At 45.5% G+C, this 25,864-nt stretch overlaps 1 protein-coding gene across 1 annotated transcript in view; it reads left to right on the top strand.

The window, feature by feature from the left end:
* Window positions 1–25,864, top strand: part of ADAMTS17 (ADAM metallopeptidase with thrombospondin type 1 motif 17) — a 330,972-nt gene that overhangs the window by 246,955 nt on the left and 58,153 nt on the right. Inside the window, exons 16-19 of the mRNA XM_077869670.1 lie at window positions 3,021–3,101; window positions 11,473–11,630; window positions 14,579–14,738; window positions 18,043–18,178. Of these exons, the coding sequence (XP_077725796.1) occupies window positions 3,021–3,101; window positions 11,473–11,630; window positions 14,579–14,738; window positions 18,043–18,178 (535 nt within the window). The remainder of the gene's footprint in view (window positions 1–3,020; window positions 3,102–11,472; window positions 11,631–14,578; window positions 14,739–18,042; window positions 18,179–25,864) is intronic.

Here is a 25,864-nt window from a genome sequence, read left to right on the forward strand (position 1 = left end):
CTACCAAAACTGGAACAGGAAGAAATAGAAAACCTGAACAGGCCAATAACCAGGGAGGAAATTGAAGCAGTCATCAAAAACCTCCCAAGACACAAGAGTCCAGGGCCAGATGGCTTCCCAGGAGAATTTTATCAAACGTTTAAAGAAGAAATCATACCTATTCTCCTAAAGCTGTTTGGAAAGATAGAAAGAGATGGAGTACTTCCAAATTCGTTCTATGAAGCCAGCATCACCTTAATTCCAAAGCCAGACAAAGACCCCGCCAAAAAGGAGAATTACAGACCAATATCCCTGATGAACATGGATGCAAAAATTCTCAACAAGATACTGGCCAATAGGATCCAACAGTACATTAAGAAAATTATTCACCACGACCAAGTAGGATTTATCCCTGGGACACAAGGCTGGTTCAACACCCGTAAAACAATCAATGTGATTCATCATATCAGCAAGAGAAAAACCAAGAACCATATGATCCTCTCATTGGATGCAGAGAAAGCATTTGACAAAATACAGCATCCATTCCTGATCAAAACTCTTCAGAGTGTAGGGATAGAGGGAACATTCCTCGACATCTTAAAAGCCATCTATGAAAAGCCCACAGCAAATATCATTCTCAATGGGGAAGCACTGGGAGCCTTTCCCCTAAGATCAGGAACAAGACAGGGATGTCCACTCTCACCACTGCTATTCAACATAGTACTGGAAGTCCTAGCCTCAGCAATCAGACAACAAAAAGACATTAAAGGCATTCAAATTGGCAAAGAAGAAGTCAAACTCTCCCTCTTCGCCGATGACATGATACTCTACATAGAAAACCCAAAAGTCTCCACCCCAAGATTGCTAGAACTCATACAGCAATTCGGTAGCGTGGCAGGATACAAAATCAATGCCCAGAAGTCAGTGGCATTTCTATACACTAACAATGAGACTGAAGAAAGAGAAATTAAGGAGTCAATCCCATTTACAATTGCACCCAAAAGCATAAGATACCTAGGAATAAACCTCACCAAAGATGTAAAGGATCTATACCCTCAAAACTATAGAACACTTCTGAAAGAAATTGAGGAAGACACAAAGAGATGGAAAAATATTCCATGCTCATGGATTGGCAGAATTAATATTGTGAAAATGTCAATGTTACCCAGGGCAATATACACGTTTAATGCAATCCCTATCAAAATACCATGGACTTTCTTCAGAGAGTTAGAACAAATTATTTTAAGATTTGTGTGGAATCAGAAAAGACCCCGAATAGCCAGGGGAATTTTAAAAAAGAAAACCATATCTGGGGGCATCACAATGCCAGATTTCAGGTTGTACTACAAAGCTGTGGTCATCAAGACAGTGTGGTACTGGCACAAAAACAGACACACAGATCAGTGGAACAGAATAGAGAATCCAGAAGTGGACCCTGAACTTTATGGGCAACTAATATTCGATAAAGGAGGAAAGACTATCCATTGGAAGAAAGACAGTCTCTTCAATAAATGGTGCTGGGAAAATTGGACATCCACATGCAGAAGAATGAAACTAGACCACTCTCTTTCACCATACACAAAGATAAACTCAAAATGGATGAAAGATCTAAATGTGAGACAAGATTCCATCAAAATCCTAGAGAAGAACACAGGCAACACCCTTTTTGAACTCGGCCATAGTAACTTCTTGCAAGATACATCCACGAAGGCAAAAGAAACAAAAGCAAAAATGAACTATTGGGACTTCATCAAGATAAGAAGCTTTTGCACAGCAAAGGATACAGTCAACAAAACTCAAAGACAACCTACAGAATGGGAGAAGATATTTGCAAATGACATATCAGATAAAGGGCTAGTTTCCAAGATCTATAAAGAACTTATTAAACTCAACACCAAAGAAACAAACAATCCAATCATGAAATGGGCAAAAGACATGAACAGAAATCTCACAGAAGAAGACATAGACATGGCCAACATGCACATGAGAAAATGCTCTGCATCACTTGCCATCAGGGAAATACAAATCAAAACCACAATGAGATACCACCTCACACCAGTGAGAATGGGGAAAATTAACAAGGCAGGAAACAACAAATGTTGGAGAGGATGTGGAGAAAAGGGAACCCTCTTACACTGTTGGTGGGAATGTGAACTGGTGCAGCCACTGTGGAAAACTGTGTGGAGGTTCCTCAAACAGTTAAAAATATACCTGCCCTACGACCCAGCAATTGCACTGTTGGGGATTTACCCCAAAGATACAAATGCAATGAAACGCTGGGACACCTGCACCCCGATGTTTCTAGCAGCAATGGCCACGATAGCCAAACTGTGGAAGGAGCCTCGGTGTCCAACGAAAGATGAATGGATAAAGAAGATGTGGTTTATGTATACAATGGAATATTACTCAGCTATTAGAAATGACAAATACCCGCCATTTGCTTCAACGTGGATGGAACTGGAGGGTATTATGCTGAGTGAAGTAAGTCAGTCGGAGAAGGACAAACATTATATGTTCTCATTCATTTGGGGAATATAAATAATAGTGAAAGGGAAAATAAGGGAAGGGAGAAGAAATGTGTGGGAAATATCAGAAAGGGAGACAGAACATAAAGACTGCTAACTCTGGGAAACGAACTAGGGGTGGTAGAAGGGGAGGAGGGCGGGGGGTGGGAGTGAATGGGTGACGGGCACTGGGTGTTATTCTGTATGTTAGTAAATTGAACACCAATAAAAAAATAAAATAAAATAAAATAAAAAAAAAAAAAAAAAAAAAAAGAATGGGGGTGGGGAAGACACCCTTCACTCTCAATGTATACAAATGGTGCTCTCTGGAATTTGGGCAGCCAGGAGGTTCTGACCATAGAAGAACGCTCCTTGTTAGTTGAGTTGATCTCTCAGAGTCAGACCAGCCTGTGGGCTCCAAAATCACCCTGAGGGTGGGCGTGGGGTAGGGTGGATTTTGGTGGGACACGTGGTTCTATATGGGCCTCTGATGGAGTGTGGAGGTGTGCTTCACCTGTTCATTATCTGTCACCACAGGTTATATCGAAGCTGCTGTCATTCCAGCGGGAGCTCGGAGGATTCGAGTGGTGGAGGATAAACCTGCCCACAGTTTTCTGGGTAAAAAACAAAAATAATCAGACTCTTGATTTATGTTCTAAGATTTGGATGATCAGGCTGATTATTTGGTCCAGCATCATTCTCCCTATAATGATAGAAGTAATCAGAGTACACCACACAGTGTTGTCTCTATTTGGCTAAAGTGTAGACACCCCCAGGGTGGATGGGTTGGGGCCAGGGGTGGGGATTAGTAGGAACTACCAACTTCAAATAGGATGGAAGATGACAGAGGGAAGGAAGCGAGGAATTGGGATAGTGAAAATCTCCCAAAGTCACCGCAGGAGAACCCAGAGCAGCACTAGCGTGCACAGCATGGTTACATTGTCCAGCTTACAAGAAGCCCCTAGAAGCTGTTGATGGCTCTGGGGATGATTTTTTAGCTGGAAAAGAGAGTAATAGCCCTAGATCTAATGGAAGCACAAAAGAGCACTAGTTTTCATTAGGTGCTGTGTACCCCAAACTCCTAGCAGCCAAACTCTATTGACTTGAGGCACAAATGCCTATGTCTCTGTATGGAAGGATGGGGTTCCATTCCAGATTGGTCTTCATTGCCTTCAACAAAACCACATTCTTCAAGCCTAAGAATTGTTCATTTAAACCCCTTCTTAGGCACAGAAGTCCCTCTGAGTGTATCCTAAACTTAACACCCAGACTCTCCGTTGGCACTTGCAAAGATCTGGCTGGTACTTGGGCACCAGGGTAGAGTGGTGTGAGGGGACCCCTAAGTGTTCTTTATGTGGTTATGGGGGCCAGCAGAGTGCCCAGCAGCTGCCTCTACTCATAGTTCATGGGGATGGGATATTCTGTGACCCATGTCCTCCCGCCAGCCCTCCTCCTGTGTTCCTGTCTTGGGTTGGATTTCAAACTGGAGATGGCTGATCTCCTACTCAGGTACCCTTCTCCTGGGCCTCCCCCTATTATAATCTCCTCAGTCTGTGTTGCAAGGTTCTATTTGAGGTTGATAAAAATATATAAGACATGATCTTCTTGGCTCTTGGCTGTTTCTACAAAGCAGTGGCCTTTTTACTAAATTCTCAAAGACCCCACCCCCTCTCTGCCCACCTAAGGAAACTAAGTCAACTTCACCAGCTTTTGCTCTGGAAGCCCTGTCACCTCATGCCCTTCCCCCCAAAAAAAGTTACCCTTTCCAACTGGTACATCAGCCTTCACCTACCTGAAAGAGACATTTCTGCTCCCTGGGGGCACTGGGCCTTGAGGGGTGGCAGGCAGATTATGCCTTTGACATAATCTTGGTATTCCTGGGAGCCGGCACAGTTCCAAGATCACCTGATTGGTTCTTCTATCAAAGCACCAGTAAGTAAGCCCTCCAACTGAGTACCTTGGCTTCTGGTGCTGGCTTCTGAGACTTCCAGCACCGTTCCTACACCAGATCCAGCCCCAGCTTTCTGTCAAAATTAGGAGCATCTTCAAACATATCTGTTTATGTTCATTTTTATATGGCCATTCTTTCCTGTGGCCATATAAGAATGACAGAAGGGTATCAGAATCCTTTAGTTTGCTCAACTTCTGATTCCTCTAGTAAAAATGGACTTTTTCCTGGAACCTGTTTTAGGGCCATGTAACTAGTGAATGCTGCCCATGGGGGGCTAGCTCTCCTGTTAGTTCCCCTCAGCTCTTATAGTCTGTGGGCCACATATACAGATGGCACTAACATCGATATGTTTGTGGCTCCCAATCATTGAGCTGTGCCCTGCTTCACAGACCCGACCTGTCATCACCCCCGAAAGTACCGCAAAGTATTGCTTTGCCTGTTTCAATGAGAAGGAGACTGAGGTTCTGGGGGTTCCATAGCTTGTCCAAACTCCTCATTTCCTCCAGGTCCATGGCAATTCACACAGTCTCCCAGAATTGCTCTGATGCATTCAGTCACAGGCAGAGGTCAACAAGAAGGGGATGACTTTTCACTGGCGAACACATGTTAAACTTGCCCATTGCTTTTACTCCTTTGTGTGGACTTCAAAGAGGCAAACCTACATCCCAAGGAGATTGGTTCCGGGTCTCAGGACGACTCCCCTAGAAGCACTGCACCTCCAGGGGGTGCTGGAGCCAGCTCTTGTCTTCTTATCTTACTCATGAATTTTAATCCCAGTATCCCAGGGCCTGGTGTGTGAGCAAGGGCAAATCCAAAGGTAGCCCCCACTCGCTATGTTCCTAAGTCAGTTCAAACAAGCCTTGTTTCCACTCGGGGCCAGGTGCCTTGGAAGTCACCCCGGTGTAACTTTGAATCATTCTCACATTTGCCGGGAGCAGTTCCTGAAGAATTTCACCCCACCTACCTTCAGCCCACGCTGCCTGGCTTTCTGCTCAAAACCACCTGGAACAGGAAATGTCTCTGCAGTTTGCATCCCTAGCTAAGAACAGAACTGGCAGAAATCCGAGTGAAAATAAAAGGAACTGACTGGATGCCAGGATTAGAAGTAGGTTGACTGCGGGTCAAGTCTTCTAGCAGAATCCAAGGGGAGAAAGACAGAAAGAAGCCCAGCTTCTGCGCAGTGCCACGCAAGAGGAGGGCATGGGTGGGGGTCGGACCTCTCACATCTCCAGCCGGCTGTAAGGAGGAACTGTGCCCCCCCGCCCCCCCCCCCAGCTCCCCAGAATGGCTCATGACCTCTTCTCACTTTGACTGCCAGTCCAGGGACGATGTATAGACATCCACAGGGAGAGAGAAGGGCCCCAGGAGAGAAGCAGACATTTGCCACCTGACCTCTCGTTCCAGGCCATTAAGGAGGTTTTGTTCTGCCACAGTAGCAAGAGAGAGCATGTGCCCATCTTCATCCCTGCAAAAAGTCTCTCTAGCTGCTGAGAGGCTTCTGATGGCTTCTAAGCCAAATACACAAAAGCTGGCACTGTGATATTTTGTACAGTGACTTAAAACATCCAGCCTCTGACCCAGACAGAACCAGCAAGCGAAAATCTCCTCCCCAGCAAATCAGAACTTTCAGACAGCACAGGCCAAAGCAGGTGGCTCAGGACTTCCCTTTGTTCTTCACTTTATTATTTGCCCATCAAATCAAAGCATTCGTAATCACTTTAATAGCTCTTGTTGAATCTCTAGGCCTAAAAATCCTAATTTCAAGTGCAAACTCAACACAACCTGCTTACAGCCACAGGGCACTTGCCTATAGCCATGAGGCCGCAGGACCAAGAGGGACAAGAGCTCATAGGACCCAAAGCCTTAACTCTGGGACCTTCTGTCAGAAAAAGAATAAGAATACAGCATTATGTACAAGGCCTTGGAAATGACTCCTGCAGGTGGGCCAGGGAGCTTTCACCCCACCAGGTGTCACAAACCCTGCCGAGGGAAGCTCACTCTGGGTGGAGGCTGCTGCAGTTGGGCCAGGCTGTGGTCTGCGTTCTCACTGTCTAGAGCTGACATGGCCCCACAACATGGATTTCTCATTGGACACTGAACCTGCGTTTTGGCTACTAATCATGACCTCAGTGTTCCAGCAGATTCTCTGAGATGGCTGTCCCACCCTTCTGAATGAATCTCAGGTGCTAAATCCCCATTAGAGCAGGAAGTTCTAGTGTCACCACTGGATCCCAGCACTTTGCAAATTTTGCATCTTGCTGAGTGTATGACTCACACAAAGTCAGTAGACTTGAAGCAATCACCATGCTTCTCAGAATTTCTGAGCTCCTACTTTGAACTCTGTGCTTTTCCTACCACTGAGAAATTCATAAAGGATTGGCACCCATATCAAACAGTCCTGAAGAAGGGGTGCCAAGTGGCCGATGTAAAGCTGAGTCTACAGGGCATGGAAGCTTGCAGCCACCCGTGGAAGTGGCCACAAGCAGAGCTTGAGCATATAAAGTTTATTCTCTGTAGGGACATGAGAGCTCTGCCCACACTCCCAAAGCTGTGATAGTGTGAAACTTCCCCAAGTCAGCAGCTCCAGACCAGGCCCACCAAAGCAAAGACAGGCGCTCTCAGAACTTGAGGGTGGGGTGCCCCAGCAGTGGTGTGTGTGGCTTGGAGGAACTCTGCATTGGCTGAGGTCACGCAGATTGCTTGAAATCCACCTGCTGGGGGCATTTACACCTTGGGTAGCAACAGGCACTATAAACCAAGGCTGCTTTCCCTAGAGAGCTGGTTGCCAGTGCTCCACTGTCTGATGTGTTTTTCCACATCCGGCCACTGACCTTGTTCTGGCCTAGCTGGCCAGCCACAGACTTCCACTGTCACTTCCCCTCCCCATCTTCCTTGACTACACCCATTCCTCCAAGGCCTCCCCAGACCCATCCTGAAGACCGCCTCCGGCAATGTCTCCTCCACCTACCCCTCTCAGCACCTCTCCCTACTGACAAGCAGGACCCTGCTCTGGTGAGCAGAGGCCGACATACCCCAAGCCCCAGCTGGCTCTGTATCATCCCTTGTCTTGGCCACAGCGGGCACCTCTGCTGACAGAAGCAGGGCTCCCCAGGCTGGCCCCCACACTTCTACGCACTGTTTCTCTGGATGGTTTTATAATCGCCTCCAGGTGCGCCCTCCTGCACTTTTTTCCAGTCCTTCCCACTCTTGATCCCCCCAGATGTTTGACTTTTGGCACAGAGGTGGGGTAGCTCTCAGCGTATAATTCACTGAGTCACCCTAAAGGGCCTTACAGAAAAGGCTGAGGAAACACACAAACACAAGGTTGAGTAAGAAAGAGCCACCTCATCCTGAACATGAGTGCTGGCCAGGAGCAGAGGCCCAGGAGACAGTTTAAGGCATAGATGGAGCATCCCAGGCCTTCTAAATCTCAGGGTACAAAGCTTACGTGGTTAAGGATCGTAGGGTGGTTCCTAGGAGTCCATACTAGTAATCTTCCTTCCCAACCTGCTCTGCCCCTATCATGGTTAGTATTTAAAAAACAAAAACAAACAAAACAAAACAAAACTCTGAAAGACACATGTGAAAGCCAAGCCCAATTCTCAGTTGTTGAGCATCAGCTTCAGGCCCTGCTAGAGCCAGGAGCTTAAAATGATATCCTGGGAAACTCTCTCTCTCTACCCTGGCACTGCTGTCATCTCTCAGTTGACTTTAATCTGGGGGCCTCTTCCCATGTATTGGTAATCCAGACTTACAACGAGTCTCTGGGCAATCCTGTGGAAAGAAAGCTTCTTCCCAAGGTGAACGGAAGTCTTGGAACTGACTCTCACTGTCCAGGGTTGAATGATGGGCCCATGCCTGGAGCTGGGGTGAATTTGGGGTCAGCCCGACATGACTAGAAGAAGAACATATCCCCAGGGGAAACTTCGAGTTGTTGGTACTTGAAGAAAGAGAAATAGATGCCAGGCAGCCAACATACTATCCACAGCAGCCACACCATGGGTCAGGGCCCCAACTCTTAAACCCCAGGCCCCAACCCAGGGCACTGAGGGGGGAATCAGCTGGTCTATGTGGGTGGCCAGTGACAAGGAGAGCAGCCACCCTAGAGTGCCTCTGGTCTTTGTGAGGGAAATGGGTTCTGTGGGGTGGGGCCTAGCATGGTGGTGGTGAGCGTACAGCTCTAAAGAAACTCTACCCATCTCCCTGAACCCAAGTTACAGTGGGGTCTCAACATGCTCACACCCCCCACCCCAATAACAAGAACAGTGGAACTTCTCTGTCCTTCGCCACCCTATAAAGTCACTCTTCATCTTGCCTCCTTTTCCTAGCCAGACTCCTGGGGAAAAAAAATTCCTTCACTTCCCACTTGCTTCTCCACACAGAGCAGCATGCTTTCCTCTCTTCACTGCCCTGACACAGGAAGAACAGTCAGGGCCACCCAGGTCAGGATCCACAGTTCACGCCTGCCATGCTCTCCCAGGCCACCTCTTCTCCCTGCTTTTCTTGCCACCTCACCTCAAGGGCACATCTGCTTTTCCTCCAGAAAGTCTTCCCCATCCACCCCAGTCCCTTCACACCCTCCCTCCACCCCCAGCACACATGTACTGGGGCCTCTGCCACAGAGCCTATGAAACTGTCCTGTGTTCATCTGTTTTCACACCCATCTCCCTTCCAAATGTTGAGCTCCCCGAGGGCAGGAGCTGTGTCCTCAATACCCAGCTAGGAGGCCCTGAGAAAAACGGGAGGGACTGACTGGCAGGGGCATGTGTCAGCTGCTCCCTGTGCTTCCCTGACCATTCTCTGAGGACTCTGGCCCCCATTGTGTCTGCCTGCCACTCCCCACCAGCCTGCACTGATTTCTGGAACCAAATTTAAATATGTGTGTGCAGGAAACAATTTTCCAAACCTACAAAGAAGTAGAAAGAACAACCTGCAAGTTCTGTTATTTTTATAAGGGGTATATAGAATGTGAGACCCTGCAACAATGGAATGTGTTCTCTTGGAAAACAAGCATGACACTTGAACATTTTCACCTTTGTCATAAAAGTCAAGATTGAGCCTTGTAACCTAAAGAATATGGCAATTTAAATTGCCAGAGTTATAATCTGTTTAGATTCAGATTCTCCCTCTTTTTTTTTTTTCTTTTTTAAGATTTTATTTATTTATGAGAGACACACAGAGAGAGGCAGAGACACAGGCAGAGAGAGAAGCAGACTCCTGGCAGGGAGCCTAACCCAGGACTTGATCCCTGGTCGGGGATCACACGCTGGGCTGAAGGCAGATGCTCAACCGCTGCTGAGCCACCCAGGCATCCCGGTTGTCCACGCTTTGTAGCTGCGTAATTTTAGGCAGGTAACTTAACGTCTCTGTGCCCCCATTTCCTTACCTCATGTGTGAAAAGAGGAAAAATAATGCTTTACCTTGGAGGATTGTTGGGAAGAGTAAATGGCCGACATTCTTACTTCCTTTTCATAGCCAGGAAATTTCAGTAGCAGGTAGAATTTCTTGGAGGGAAACATTTGATTCCAAGTCGTAGAGCCTTCTCTTTTCTAAGCCTTCCCTGGAGTCCTGTAATCCTCCACCACTCACTCTGCACAACCACCCTGGATATGAAACCCTGACTGGAAGTAGCTCTACTGGAAAGAAACCCTTCCTACTTCTTTCCTAGTTTCTCTTGGCAGTTCCTAGAAGCAAGGAGTCCTGAGCATGCATCTCTCCTGCATGTGCCAGGAGAGCCTGGCTGGGCAAGAGCAGGCACTGGGACCAGAATGTCCTAGAGATGAGGAAGCAGAGGCCCAGCGTCCCCCAGCTGCCTGTGACCTGACCGGGACCAGGTCCAACCAGGTCCTAACCCAGCCTTGGGGCTCATGGATTCAGAGCTAACAGAAACCCCTTTTCAGTTTCAACTCTTATTATCCAAAATCGGTATTAAATGCGGGTGTTTTATTTATGGCCTCGATGGGCAGAGAAGAGGGAATGGGATGGATCCTGATTTCACTGGTTGTGGACTGAGCAGGGTCCCAATTGGGAGCATTTGGGTTACTGGGGGCTCCAGCTGTACTTGCAGCTGTACTTGCATTGCACCCAGGGTGTCCTTGGAGTTGCATTTTTTGAGTGACAAGACTTGTTGCCACCTATTGTCATTTGCGACCTTCTCCCAAATATCTTTTAGTTCTTGTCTTTCCTAAATAACAAAACAAAACAAAAACAGGATTTCACTGTAGAATGCTCTCCTCATGAGAATGCCATGACTGCTAGGCAAGAGAACACAAGAAAGCCACTGTCAGCACTTAGATAATCAATATATGGCTTATTTGGAAAACCAGATTCTTGCTCTGGCCGATCAGCAAACTACTGACTTTGTCTCTTCCGACACGTTTTGTATGGAGTGGAGGTGTGAGCCAGCAAAGCGTGAACCTGAGGACTGCGGAGCCCTACCCTCACAGCATTGTCTGAGCGCTACTGTCCCATCTGTGGGCAGCTCAGGTTCCCAGACTCTACCATTTAGGAGAACAGCAACTGTTTCTTGGAGGAGTGTCTCCTTTACTAACAGAGCTATCAAATCCTTCAGAGAAGCTGATTAGGCTGTAACTGTACAAAGCCCCAGGTAAGTAACAGTAAAACGAATTGACGAGTTTTTCTAAAGCAGCAAAACCCTCTCTGTAGCCTTGGACACATTAAAATAGAATGCATACATTGGGCTGAAGACCCTTTACCCTGGAAGTCTGGTAAAATGTGATTGGGCTGTGTCTGTCTCCATCCTCTAGCACTCCTCTCCACACCCCCACCAGGCAAGTTGATCCAGAGACAGGCAGGCCATGTGCCAAGGTTTCTCAGAGGGTCCTGCAGGTCTTGAGCTGTTTGCCCCCTGTGAGCCAGTCTTCCATTCTCAGCATACAGAAAGCTCACCAACCAGTGCAGACCTCCCCCCTTTACCCTGTAGAGGGACATCTCTGATGCACCCCTCAGGACAGCCAGATTCCCCTTAAAAGGCAGACTGACTCCCCCTGATTCCATGGTGTTCCCTTTTCTTTCCAGCCCTGAAAGATACCAATAAGAGATCCATCAACAGCGACTGGAAGATCGAGCTCCCCGGAGAGTACCAGATTGCGGGTACAACCGTGCGCTACGTTAGAAGGGGCCTGTGGGAGAAGATTTCTGCCAAGGGACCAACCAAAATCCCACTGCATCTGATGGTAACTTGCCATGCTTTTGCCTTCATCTCAAGCCTGAGGTTGCAAGGGGTCTTTCAGTTCCCTTCTTTCCAGGGGTGCCAGGGAGAGATCGCCTGGGTTCTGGTGGGTGACCTGGCCACCTGCTGCTCAAGTGCATGTGCACACCCCCCGCTCTCTTACTAGGTCTTCTCTTATCTCATCCCTTTCGCTGCATGCCTGAGAATATTCCCCCTCCCCAGACTTCACCCTGGCAGAAGAGCGAAGAGGGCAGAGCTCCCATCTTTTTCAAAAGGAACCACCTCCAGGAAGGAAATACTTGGCCATGTGGCAGCCAGGGAGACTTGGCCCCATTAAGCAGACAGCCTCACTCAGAGTCTGTGTTTTTATATCAGATGGCACAGATCCACCCCACACTCTGTGTATCCACACTGGAAACTACCTTTTGGAAATGAACTGTTGACTCTGATTCCAAACCAGCATCACTCAACTTTTCCAGACTCGGCTTTGCACCAAGCATTTGGGAATCAGGAAAAGGAGAACTGGGTTCTACAGGAAAATTTACTCCCTGGGTAGTTGCACAAAACCAATGCAGGCAGGCCAAGTTGGGGCACCTTATCTTACCCCTTGTCTCAGGTGGGGGGACACCATGCAAACCACTTTAACATGGGTGATTTTAATGAGTATTAAAGCTTTGCAGAGAAAGGAACACCACAACTTCTTAAGCCCAGGAGTTCTCATGGCTAACTTCTGATAGCTCATAATTATTGATTCCACATCTCATTCCAAAGAATGGGTTCTATGGCAGTTTGTGCATCTGTAATCAAAGCACATTTTGTCCTCCATGCTTGCCAAAATCTCCCCTTGGAAATTTTTTTTTCTCCATTAATTTGTGGTCTCTGGCAACCTGCAGCCATCCTAGGTTAGGTGACACCCAGAAGAGTTGCTGACCACTTTTCAAGGAATCTCCTGAGAAGACCAGCTCTGCCTGTGAGCACTGGCAGCCAGGCCACTATCATGCATGATGGCCCTACCCCCACTATAACCTCTGATGAGAGAGCAAAGTGAACCAGTTCCCATGCATGACTTCAACCATCCAGAAACCTGTCAATGCCACATTCGGCCCACTAAGTCCGCGGCAGATGTAGCCTTGCAAGTTTGATTTCTGGGACCCAAGAACCCATACCTAAGCCACTCCTCTGTGATTAGATTATGTTCTATGGCTTTAGAACAAATCCATCCTGGTTTAAAAGGGGTTAAAAGAGGAAGCATGTGACAAGATAAAAGCCATGTAGCAGTGTCACGTGTGAGTGCATGAATCTGGTTTCTCTGGCAAATCCTAAGATGGGTGTATTTGCCTTTTTTGCCCAAAGCTTTCATAAACTGTGAGGGAATCGTCAGCCCATTAAAGCAAATGCAGGGCCTGGATTCATTCATACCATGCCTGATAAACAAAACTCAGCTGAAGTTCTGACCCTCTTTGATATTAACCACTTGTCTCTCTTGAAATGTGGTTACTTCAAGGTCTTAAGTCTAGAAATGAGAGGTGCCTCTCTGCCTCTAAATAGAAGCTTATTGTCCCCAAACTGGGGTGCCTACATGGCTTGCAGGGTCAGGAGAACGCATGGAGCCATGGGGACCTGCATTTGAAACCAATTATACACTCACACACACAAATTATACATGGCTGCAAAATTGCATGAAATTGGTTTCATATGGATTCTTGATTCACCAGTCTTCTTCCCATACTGAGATAATAAAGATCTGTTAAAGAGGGTTTTTTTTTTTTTTAACTGGAGGCATTTTTCCAAATGTGTTATACTACAAGTCTGTTTCTTAGAGAAGTGGATGTTTATGTACTTCAGGCAGCTCTGAGCACCTCACCCCCACCCTGCAACTCAAGCCCTTGGCTTGAGTTGGAGCACTGGGAGATTCTCGGGAGCAGCATGGGGGCCTCCCCAGGTCAAGGCAGGTGGAGCACATGCTGCCTGTAGTTGCCTGCTGCATCTCCAGGCCTGGAAGTGAACTTGACGGCTGCCTTAACCCAGGAGTGCCCACTGGTCCCAAGTCTAGTCTAAGGACACAGCACCTCCACCCAGGCTCCCATCAGAGGGCTGATTTTGCACCATTACACTTAGAGAAATAAAGCTGGGAGAGCACCTCTGTCCTTACAGGGCTTGTAAATGCATTACCAAACAGAGTGCAGATCCATCCATCTGCTCACTCACCAGGACTTCAAACCCAAGGGTCCCCAAGCTGCAAGATAGCTCCCCACCCCTTCACTCTCAGCTTTATGCCTTGATCCAGGCCTCTGCCACCCTCAGGGCATCAACATCATAGCCGCTGCAGCAGCAAGAAGGCTCATGCATCTCAAGACTCCTCAGCAAAAGTCCCCCAGATCCCTGTATGGTGGGCTGTGTTTGCCCTTGAGCCTGTCTTCCATGTAGCAATGGCTGATGCTAGGGGCCTGAAGAGTTATGTTCATTTTCAAAGGAGTAAAATAACCCCCACCTGTTCAGATGCCTTTTTAGGTAAAAGCAGCATGTTTGTGTCCTCTTCGCCCACAAGGGCAGCTCCCTGGCGGAGGATGTGGGAACAGGTTATTTTCTCGGAATTGGAGCAGCTCTCTCTGGAAAGTGCAGTGAGAGCCCACAAATTTGCTCCCCGCTCCCCCTCCCCCGCCCCTCACCACCCACAGAGTCCTCCCTCATCTAAACTGGTCCTCTCTCAGGCGGGAAAGAGCAGAGCTCCCTGCTGAGGGTTCACATAGACTCCTGCCCCTGAGCTGAGTATCTGAGGAACCCAAGAGTGAAATAAGGGAACGCCCCTAGACCAAGCCTGTTTTGAAACCCAGAGAAGACCTGGTGACCCTGCTAGAGAGACCGCCACGGTGCAGCTTAGCTTGCCAATTCAGCAAGCCTGTAAGCTTCCACTCCATTTCAAACTGGCCTTTGATTTTACTGCTGATCCAGGTGCTGTTATTTCATGACCAGAATTATGGAATCCATTACGAGTACACTGTTCCTGTCAACCACACTGCTGAAAATCAAAGTGAACCAGAAAAACCCCAGGACTCTTTGTTCATCTGGACCCACAGTGGCTGGGAAGGGTGCAGTGTGCAGTGTGGAGGAGGTGAGCATCCGAGGTCGGAGACCCATTGGGTGCGGGGTCTTGCCAAGGGAAGACGCTCTTCCCAGGGCATTGGAAAGGCTGGCCATGCCACCTGTCTCTCCACAGGAACTTAACACCCCACTGCAATTTTTTTTTAAGATTTCATTTATTTATTTGAGAAAGAGAATAGGAGTTGGGAGGGGGGTGGGTGTGAAGAGGGAGAGGGAGAAGCAAACTCCCCCACTGAGCAGGGAGCCTGATGTGAGCCTCAATCCCAGGACCCTGAGATCATGACCTGAGCCCAAGGCAGACACTTAACTGACCAAGCCACCTAGGCATACACACACACCCGCCCCCTGCCCCACTGCAATTCCCCCTGCAAAATACTCATGCAGACTTCCAAACTCCTACTTGTTGGAGCTGTGGCCACACAGCTGCTTTGCCTACAGCTCAGGGCCCTTGGATTCTGCCCTGAGTGGAGGTCTGGCCACTGTACAGGTACATCACAGGTGTGATGGGGAGTGACCTGGGAATGAACAGAATAGACCTTCACCTGTTATTGTTTGGTGGAGGGCCACCAGATGTCTCTGCCACAGGTACCCCACTACAAGATGCCATGGAAAGAAAGAGAGCCCCACAAGCCTGGTGAAACATTCCAAGCATGAGTCCTGGCTTCGTGATTTCCTGTCATATTTTTAGCAAATGACTCACATGATCTATACCAAAATTTCCTCACCTCTAAAATAGAGTGATCAGCCCGTATGCCCACTGCAGAGAGGAAACTGCTATACTATAAAAATCAGTATCAGAAAAAGGCACTGTATTCATTACTGGGAGATTTAGAGGACTTAGGGGGAGTGGTAGGAAGCCATTCTGAACTCTTAGAAGCCCTTTGGGACAGCCCTTTGTCACCCTGACAGGACACACAGCTAGGTGTGGGACATGGGACACAGGATGGGTGGGTTCTGGTGGGAACAGAATTAGGATGGAAGGTTCACCCAGACTCTGGAATGCCAACCCAGAGAGTGTGGCATGGCCCAACCAATACCCATTTCTATGTGGTTGTTGACTGTCAAGGTGATATTTGTCACATATCCAATATGTAGAGGATTGTTTACCATTTAAGTGAATCGTCCCATTGCTAATGGGTAGGAATTACTGCTGTAACGTGATTCAGCCTTCAGATACTGCCAGGGTCACCTGTGAATTCCTTTCCTTCCCTCTCCTGCATGTCTTGGCTAACTGCCCTTGCTGCTTGTTCTCTGCCCGTTCCTCAAGCGTCCCTGGCAGCTGGTATAGCCTCAGGATCCCCCATCAGCCCTGTTGTTGTCCCATTTTATACTTCTCCCTGAGAGCCCCCCTGTCCTTCAGCGCCACTAGCCATCCAACCTCCAAATCTAGCAACTCCCATATTCCTGACTGCCAGACTTTTCCTCTCGGGCAACTTGCTAAAAACTAAGCATGGCCCAGATGGCACAGTTAGCAAGCTCCCCTCAGCTGGGGGTGCGGGCAGGGAGGCTGCTGTTCTGCTGCTGTCACTGTCAGCCCAGTGGCATTCCTTTATGACACCAAGGATTCCCATGTTGTCAGGTGACAACCAATAGCTCACCATTGTCAGACCTGCAGCCAAAGCTGAAGTGTGGCTTGAGGTGGCCCTGTGCTTCTTAGACTCATATAAAGCTGCAGCTGCAGGCAGTAAGAGCTGACAGCATAGTTCAGGACTCCACACTTCTGAGGTATCCCTAAAGGACAAACTCTCCAGGGGACAGACTGAATGAGGAAACTTGGCTTCAAAGAGCTGTGCCTGACATCCTCTTGATCTTGTATTGCCATACTTCCCAAATAATAATAAAAACAGAATATAGCTAATATGAAATGTTAACCACCTACTAGGCTCTGTTGTGTATTACCCTAAGGCACAGGGAGGTTAAGCAAATCAGCCTGGTTGAGGAAACTGAGGCACAGAATCATGGCAGCTAGCTGTCGATACTGTCATCACTGTGCTGGTGATGGAGCCAAGTTTGAACCCAGACAGCCTGGCTCCAGAAGCCACCCTCCTAGCTCCTAACCATCCACCTCCATGGCAAAGTCATGACCAAGCTGTGTGTAAAATGTTTTGGGTATACCCAGAGAATGGCCACACCCATCTGGGGTAACCAGATAGTGAGGTCCTCAAATGCAGGTGATGCTTAGGACATGTAGCAGTTGGCCAGCTAAATAAATTCTCAAATTGGCTCTAGATTGCCCACTTGGATGATGCAGGTCTGGGTGTCCTTTATTTTTTTTTTTTTGTTAGTTTTCTTTTTTTAATTTTTTTTATATATTTTTTTTAATAAAATAATTTTTATTGGTGTTCAATTTACCAACATACAGAATAACACCCAGTGCTCATCCCGTCAAGTGTCCCCCTCAGTGCCCGTCACCCACTCACCCTCACCCCTCCGCACTCCTCCCCTTCCACCACCCCTAGTTCGTTTCCCAGAGTTAGGAGTCTTTATGTTCTGTCTCCCTTTCTGATATTTCCCACACATTTCTTCTCCCTTCCCTTATATTCCCTTTCACTATTATTTATATTCCCCAAATGAATGAGAACATACAATGTTTGTCCCTCTCTGATTGACTTACTTCACTCAGCATAATACCCTCCAGTTCCATCCACGTCGAAGCAAATGGTGGGTATTTGTCGTTTCTAATGGCTGAGTAATATTCCATTGTATACATAAACTGCATCTTCTTTATCCATTCATCTATCAATGGACACCGAGGCTCCTTCCACGGTTTGGCTATTGTGGACATTGCTGCTAGAAACATCGGGGTGCAGGTGTCCCGTCATTTCATTGCATCTGGGTGTCCTTTAGACCAAACTCCCTGCTTCTCACTTCTCTCCAGCAAGTAGTGATTCTGTAATAGGTAGCCGTGTTCTCTGGTGAGAGTATTAATCAAGACCAAACCTCTGTAGACTTTAAATATCAAAGGAAAAGATAAAGAGATTGGCAATCTTTGCTGGAAATTAAAGACCCAAATCATAACTTTGGCCTCAGTGAATCCCAAGCTGTCCAAGAACGTACTTAATCTGTGGTGTCTTTTTCTGATCCTGTTCTAAAATCTTCCTCCTGCCCCATGCTGCCTCTGCCATGTCTTACACACCCTCATCCTTAACATTATAGTTCTTTTTCTCCAACAACCAATAAAGCATTATAACAGTCACTTCACATGAAAAACTGATCAAAAGAGGCACCTGAATGCTCCTCCATCTGCATCAGTGAATGGCCTTTCCAGGTGTGTGTAGTCACAGCATCTCAGTTCCCTGTGGTTTGGTTTCCAGGGGAACGGAGAACCATTGTGTCCTGCACACGGATTGTTAATAAGACCACAACGCTGGTGAATGACAGTGACTGTCCTCAAGCAAGCCGCCCAGAGCCCCAGGTCCGAAGGTGCAACTCACATCCATGCCAGTCACGGTAAGGAGCTCTGTTCTCAAGCTTGGACCCTCCAGGGTCGGGGCAGAAACCCCCATGAGTGGGGGGCAGTGATACACAGTTAATACCACAGTACCTCTCTATGCCATGTTCTCTTGTTGTTGCTAAGTGACTTCTGCTTGCTCAAAGTACTGAATATCTGGCTACTAAGCCAGAAGTCTGAAAAACTGTACAGTCCTACCTGGAAGGCATTTTTAGCAGGCCACTAAGAACATCTCATGGAGTAAAAAAAAAAAAAAAATCACATACTTTCAACTGGTACATGTAGGCTCCCCCAGGTTATTTTGTCTTGGAAGAAAAGGAAACTTAGGGCAGTCCGGGTAGCTCAGTGGTTTAGCGCCGCCTTCAGCCCAGGGCATGATCCTGGAGACCCAGGATCAAGTCCCACGTCAGGCTCCCTGCATGGGGCCTGCTTCTCCCTCTGCCTGTGTCTCTGACTCACTCTCTCTCTCTCTCTCTCTCTCCCTCCCTCTCTCCCTCTCCCTCTCTCTCCTCTCTGTGTATTCTCATGAATAAGTAAATAAAATCTTAAAAAAAGAAAAGGAAAATTCAGTCGGATGTAAGCATCCATGAGTAAGGCACACAGGTTAGTGTTTGTGATCGGTTGGTTTTGGCAGCTGAAACTAACACCTGTGAGCATGGATTTGGGTGTTCATTGCTTGGAATCCACCAGAATTTCTGTTCCTAACCCCAGCTTCCTTGGCCCTGTCACTTGTGCTCTGAAGTGAATTTTCTTGGGTTGTCAACCAAGATGAATTGTGTGAAGATTGCTCGTCAGTTAAGCTTTCTTATTTCCAGTCATTTTAGTGAGACTTTGCATTATACTGATTGTTTGAGCATGTAATATCACCTCTGGCCTCCCGTTCTGCTCCTAGTTGAGGTGCATGGTTTTTGTTTTGTGGTTCTGTGCCTAGTTTTCTTTTATAGAGAAGCTGGACTTTGGACTGGCATTTAAGCTCAACTCAGGCCTCTTGCCTGGTGCAAAAGTTTCACAAAGCACATGGTTTTTGTGCCAACCCTCTTTGCTTTGTCAAATTGGTAAAATGTGGGTGGTTCAGCGGTTAAGCATCTGCCTTTGGCTCAGGGCGTGATCCTGGAGTCCCGGGATCGAGTCCCACATTGGGATCCCTACATGGAGCCTGCTTCTCCTTCTGCCTATGTCTCTGCCCCTCCCTCTCTCTGTGTCTCTCATGAATAAATAAGTAAAATCCTTAGAAAAATAAAAAATAAATAAAAATTAAAAGATTGGTAAAATGTGAGTAGGAGAAGGAAAATAGAAAAGCAAGAAGCAAGACTTATTTCATTAGTTGTATGTGGTCCTTAGCAAAATAATAATGAAGGTGGGTGGGAGGATGGGTGAAATGTGTGAAGGGGGTTAAGAGTGTATCTTTCAGTCACAAAATAAATAAGTCATGGAGATGAGAGAGACAGCATAGGGAATATAGTCAATAAGATGGTAGCAGTGTTGTTTGAAGACAGATGATGGGTACACTTAATGTGGTGAACATTGAGTAATATATAAAATTACTTAATCATTATGTTGTACATGTGAAACTAATATAATGCTATATATTAATTATACTTCAGTTTAATCAAAAGAATAAGATGCTACCCTAACATTGAAGGCTATGAGGAACAGCTCACTTTAGGAAGCCTTCTTGAACATCTTGGCTATGAGCGGCCAGCCCACAGTCTCATGAATTGATGAATGGGTCAACCACACACACCTGGGGTCAAAGAAGGAAGGTCTTGCCACTGTGAATATTCAAAGATAAAACAGCCCAGCTCTGTAACATATTAGAAAGTAGGATGAGTGAATCTAGAAGAGGGGAGGTCAGCATGTTCTCTTGCATGACTGAGCAAGAAAGACCTTAGGGATCCATTCAAGAATCATATTTTCAAATTGTTTATGTTTTAAAACTATTTTAGTGTCCAAATATTTAAGTTATGGACATAAACCAAATAACATAAAACATGAAATCAGAGTTGAGCTAATTGAATCAAGACACATATATGATGGGGAAGAGTGCACTCTGCCCTCCCTCACACCACAGTAGGCCCAAGGAATGGATTAAGGAATAAAGTTTAAAAAACGACCCAGGATTCCATAATGATGGGGTTGCTTTTATTGGACCAACCCTCAATATTCTTCACTAATAGTACTCTTAACTATGCTGATCATGTACAGTATTTGGTAGCCACTAGCTAGTCCAAACTGAGACTTTTTGCTATAAAAGTAAAAATATACTCCTGATTTCAAAGATTTAGTACAGAAAGAGATTATAAAATATCTTAGTGATTTTTAATACTGATTACATGTTGGAATAACTATGCTTTGAACTTACCAGGTCAAATGCAATATGTTATTACAATTAAATTCACCAGTTTCTTTTTAATTTTTAATATGGGTAGTAGAAAATTAGAATTACATATGTGGCCCACATCTTAATTCTATTGAACGGCACTGCTATAGGTTAACATAGCACTCACAATGTTCAGGATACAGTCAAAGACATAAGAAAAAAAAAACAGAGAAATGTGACCCATACATTAATGGAAACTGACTCTAAAATGACACATGTATTGAGATTAGCAGACAAGAATTTTGAAGCAGCTATTATAATTATTCTCAAAGACATAGAAAAAATATAATCACAATCAATGAACACATAGGAAATCTACGCACAAAAAAGAAACACTCTAAAAATGAACCAAATTTTAGGACCAAAAAACATAGTATATGAAATTTTTTAAAAAATAGGCCTAAGAGCAGATGATGAAGAAAAGACCAATTTGAAAGTAGAAGAATAGAAATGATCCAGTCTGGAAAATGGAAAAAAGAGATTGTTGACAATGACAGAGACTCAGTGATCTGTGGGATAATATCCAACATTCTAACATAAGTGTAATTAGAGTTGGAGAAGAGGAGCAAGGGAAGAATAGAGCAGAAAATAATCAGAGACAATGACCAAAAGTCTCCCAGGTTTAGTGAAAGACAGATGAGAGGTGATTAGGTCACATCTTGAGGAGTTCACTCAATTCCAGATGAATTTAAAGCTCCATGACAAAGCTCTCTAATTATTATACCATGTAGGACAAAGCAGCAGCTTTATGATTTTGCCACACATGGATTTTTCTAGATGGGGACTTTGTTGCACTGTAGAACTACACAGAAAATCGTGTAAGAAAACACCTCCAAAAAAGTCACATCACCAAGCATGAATTAACAAAGGTATTGGGACACCTGGGTGGCTCAGTGTTTGAGCGTCTGCCTTTGGCTTAGGTAATGATCCTGGGGTCCTGGGATGGAGTCCCACATCAGGCTCCCCAAGGGGGGTCTGCTTCTCCCTCTGCCTATGTCTCTGCCTCTCTCTCTCTGTGTCTCATGAATGAATGAATGAATGAATGAATGAATGAATAAATAAATAAATAAATAAATAAATAAATAAATAAATAAAATCTTTTAAAAATAAAATAAAACCACAAAGGTACAAACTCTTCAAAGCAGTGCTACAGAGCGTCTCTAAGCTTCGATGAAGACTACTGAGTGTGAGGGTGGGGGACGGAGGGGGAACTCCAGATTGCTCACAGAGCATTCTGACACCACAGGTCTGCAGTCTTAACCATGGTTGAACACAGGTTCAATCCAAACACATTTTAGACTGCAAGTAAGTTCAGAAGCACATTCTCAGTGTCTCCTTAGAATAAGGGTCAGCAAACCTTCTCTGTAAAGGGCTAGATAATAAGTATGTTGGGTTTTACAGGCCGCATATGGTTTCTGATGTCTGTTTCTCTTTGTTTTGTTTATAACCCTTTTTTAAAATGTAAAAACCATTTTTAACTCCCCCATTGCACAAAAACAGTCTGTAGGCCAGACTTGGCCCATGAGCCATCCTTTGCTGGTCCTGCCTTAAATTATCACTTACCCTTGTCTTACCCTCAGAGATGTTGGACTTTTTTTTTTTTTTAAGATTTTTCATTTATTCATCTATACAGAGAGAGAGGCAGAGACACAGGCAGGGGGAGAAGCAGGCATCACACAGAGAGCCTGACACGGGACTCGATCTAGGGTCCCCAGGATCACGCCCTGGGCTGCAGGCGGCATTAAACTGCTGCGCCACCCGGGCTGCCCCCTCAAAGATGTTGGAACCACAATCTCAGCACAAGCCCAAGCTCTAAAGGTACTACCTCAGGAAATGTACACTCTTATACAAAGAAGCACATGTCATTAAACTGAGTTACTTTTTATTGTCCAGTTGTCCAGTACCCGTTTTATTTATTTATTTTTAAGATTTTATTTATTTATTCATGAGAAACACACAGAGAGGCAGAGACACAGACAGAGGGAGAAGCAAGCTCCTGCGGGGAACCTGATAAGGGACTCAATCCCAGGACCCTGGGATCATGACCTGAGCCGAAGGCAGACACTCAACCGCTGAGCCACCCAGGCTCCCCCCATTACTCTTTTTAAAAGCATCTAGCATGACTCTGAGCACACAGCATAACATCAGTGATATCCTTCATCCAACATGTACTTTCCCATTCACCAGGCCCTGTTCTGGCTACCAAGGTATTTAGAGGTGAGAAAGACATGCAAGGTCTTTGCTCTCATGGAAATTGATAGATACCAGCTTTCTCCCTCCCCTCCTTTCTGACCTACCTTTCTGGATCATCTGCTTTTCCTTCTTGACCCACATCCTTCCATACCCTCCCTGACTCTGTAAAATCATACTAATCAGTCTTAAAAAATGAGTGGAATTTCTAAAAGCAGAGGATAAAATGAAATTTATAGAAGACAGCACCTGAAATTTGTCTCAGAGCCAAGGGGAAAAAGAAATGCTTAGTTGCCTCTCTAGTCTGGTTTTGTTTGTTGCTTGTTTAGTTGTTTATCTTTTACCACCTGACCTCATACTGTTTCTTAAAGTGAACACATGAAAATGAAGTATCATGGGTCATCAAAGAGTATTGTTTGGCTGAAGAAATGTGTGATCTGGTAGATCAAGTCTTGGTTGTATTTATTTATGTTTAAACACATAGACAAACACATACGTATGTATATACACATATATATACACAATATGTATGCATGTATCACGTAAAGGTATATATATGCATATGTATATGTGCACATACATATATTTGAACAATAAAACTTGGATTATTGCATAGCATGACCTAGTTGACCTGAGTCTTTCTTTAGAACATATAGTTATATGGGCTTAGGCTAGTAGGTGAAGAAAAGTGAGGAGATTGGCCTGAGAAAATTCCTGCTAGATAATCAGAAAGAGATTTAATCTATGAGTGAAACCTAAACATTGATAAAGGGGGTGGGCATGGAGATGTGTAGGGTCTGGGGGATAAATGGCTGCTCCTGGTGGGGTGGGCATGCCTAGAAGACAGAGCCTGTAACTTGGAAGGAGAACCCAAGAAAGCAATGGTGTAAATTTTATTGAAGAAGCCAGAATGCAATTCACTGTTGAATACGGCAAGGCAAAAGAGCCTTTCTATATTATTGTTACCCTTTGACCTTTAAAACAACAGCCATGTTTGTCTTTTCCCTCATATTTTTCTTTATTTCCCCTGATCTCCTTTTAATTTTCTTCAACCCTCTTTTTCCATCAAGTTCCCGACAGTTTCCTTTACCTTCCCAACTGCACACCATTAGCACCTCTTTATTCTAATCCTGCCCCTAGCTCTGTGGATACTTCTCCCAAGCCCTGCCATAACCATATGGAATCTGGAATCTGACACACAGGACAGATGGCCTCTCTCCAGCATCTTGCACACCAATACAAACACATCAGCAAACCTGGCTCCAACATTGGCAGGAGAGGCAGAAATCACAGATCAGCTCAGCTGTTATGACTGTGGCCAGCAGCCTTCACCTTGCTGACCACAGTCTACAGGGAAGAGGCCCCACCATCATTTGGCATCCAAAGAGTAACACTGTGTGCCAGCTCCTTAAGACCCAGTCCTGGATAATGCTGGAGCATGGAGGTGGGGAATGACAGGGAGATGGGCTCATTCTGGAACCAGATTTAATATTCTTGCAGTCTCTTAGAGCTTATTGGCTACTTGAAAAGGCCATTCCAAGCTATTAGATGTTTCCCATTGTATTTATGATTTGAATTTCTTTCCAGGCAGTACATACTGTACTATACATTGAATTAGAGTGATTTATAAAAGAATATTTAATATTGTAGTGCCAATTGAATTGAATAGTCATCTGTAAGGAAGTATATTTGGATTTTAAATTTGTCTTCTTTGTTCATTATCTTAACCAGGTGTGCCTTGTTTGCATTAAAATGGAATGGAATCCCTCATGTTTTTATTAAAGCATGTTCTGTGTGTGTGTGTGTGTGCGTGTGTGTGTGTGTGTGTGTGTGAGATCATGACTTAAGAATGAAACCTAGAACATATGATCTCTAGGTACAGCCAAAATCTGAAAAGATGCCATTGTTTCATCCATTTCTAGTTAGTCTAAAACTTAAAGCTTTTCAATTTCATGCTTTCCTTGAAAATAAAATAGGTAAATCTAATTGCCACACCTCTGTCTACCAGGCCCTAGATGCAAGAGGCTGGAGGAGGCCACCTTTGGTACTACCTGCCTCCTCTGGCAGAACAGGAATCCATTGCTGGAATGCTCTCCTGGCAGGAGGGCAAGGCCTAAGGTGGTAGGTCCTACAAGTCAACAGTGATAGACTGGGGATCTCCAGAGTAAGGTTCCTCTCTTTTGGGCTTGGCCCAGTCTTCAGACACTTGGACATATGGCCCCAGATCTGGGATGAGGGGCACCCCACTAGCCATAAAGAAATTAGTGCCTGAGAGGGGAAGATGACAAATAGCATTATTGGTCTATTATGTGCCTTATCAATGGGATAGGAGTAGTGAGGAGAAATTTAGTTGGATTCCAGATCTTTTTTCCAGCACTACTCAAATTCCAGAACTTCGCTCATATTTAAATTAAATGGGAAAGTTTTGAAACCTTTAGTGACTTGTTTAAGTTAGGAAACATTCCAGATGGAGAAAGAGAAAGCATTTCAGAGTGTTGTTTTGAATTTGAAAATTCTGTTTTCTTCTTTTCTGCCATACTTAACCCTTCAACCATTTGAACTCCCCCGCCCCAACTTTGATCATTATAGAGGACAAGAGAATCCCCAGATACCAGTTTCACAGGTAACAGATTTCTCCTGTCGAGACATGCTTTGCTTGTAGACCCTGAGATCCATTAAGAGACCCTTCTGTCTTTCTGACTTTTCTGAGTCATAAAGTATAAAGAGCATTGGGCACTTAGTGTTTGTATTCGATTTTTATGTCACAATTACAAAAAATGAAAAGTAAATGGAAAAGTTGAAACTCAGTCTGAGGGATAAAAACAAGTATAACCAAGATCATAGTGATCTTTTGGAAATGAAGGGGAAATATGTATTCTCCAGGTTCTGGGTGGGGAGGACTATTAGATCAAGAAGGAATGGCTTTACAGTGGGGATGGACAATGAAGTATTCCTGACTTATAGAATCTCTAGGGATATTTCAGAACTGAGCTTGGGGTATGTTTGGTGGCAGCTTCCCAGAGTATTAGCCTATTAGCCCCTTCACCCTGGAGGCTAATGAAGGTCACTGCTGGCAGAGCCCTGTGCTGGCTGGCTCTCTTATAGGAATGAATAG

Source organism: Canis aureus, chromosome 2, assembly GCF_053574225.1.
Source record: "Canis aureus isolate CA01 chromosome 2, VMU_Caureus_v.1.0, whole genome shotgun sequence".
Lineage (NCBI taxonomy): Eukaryota > Metazoa > Chordata > Mammalia > Carnivora > Canidae > Canis > Canis aureus.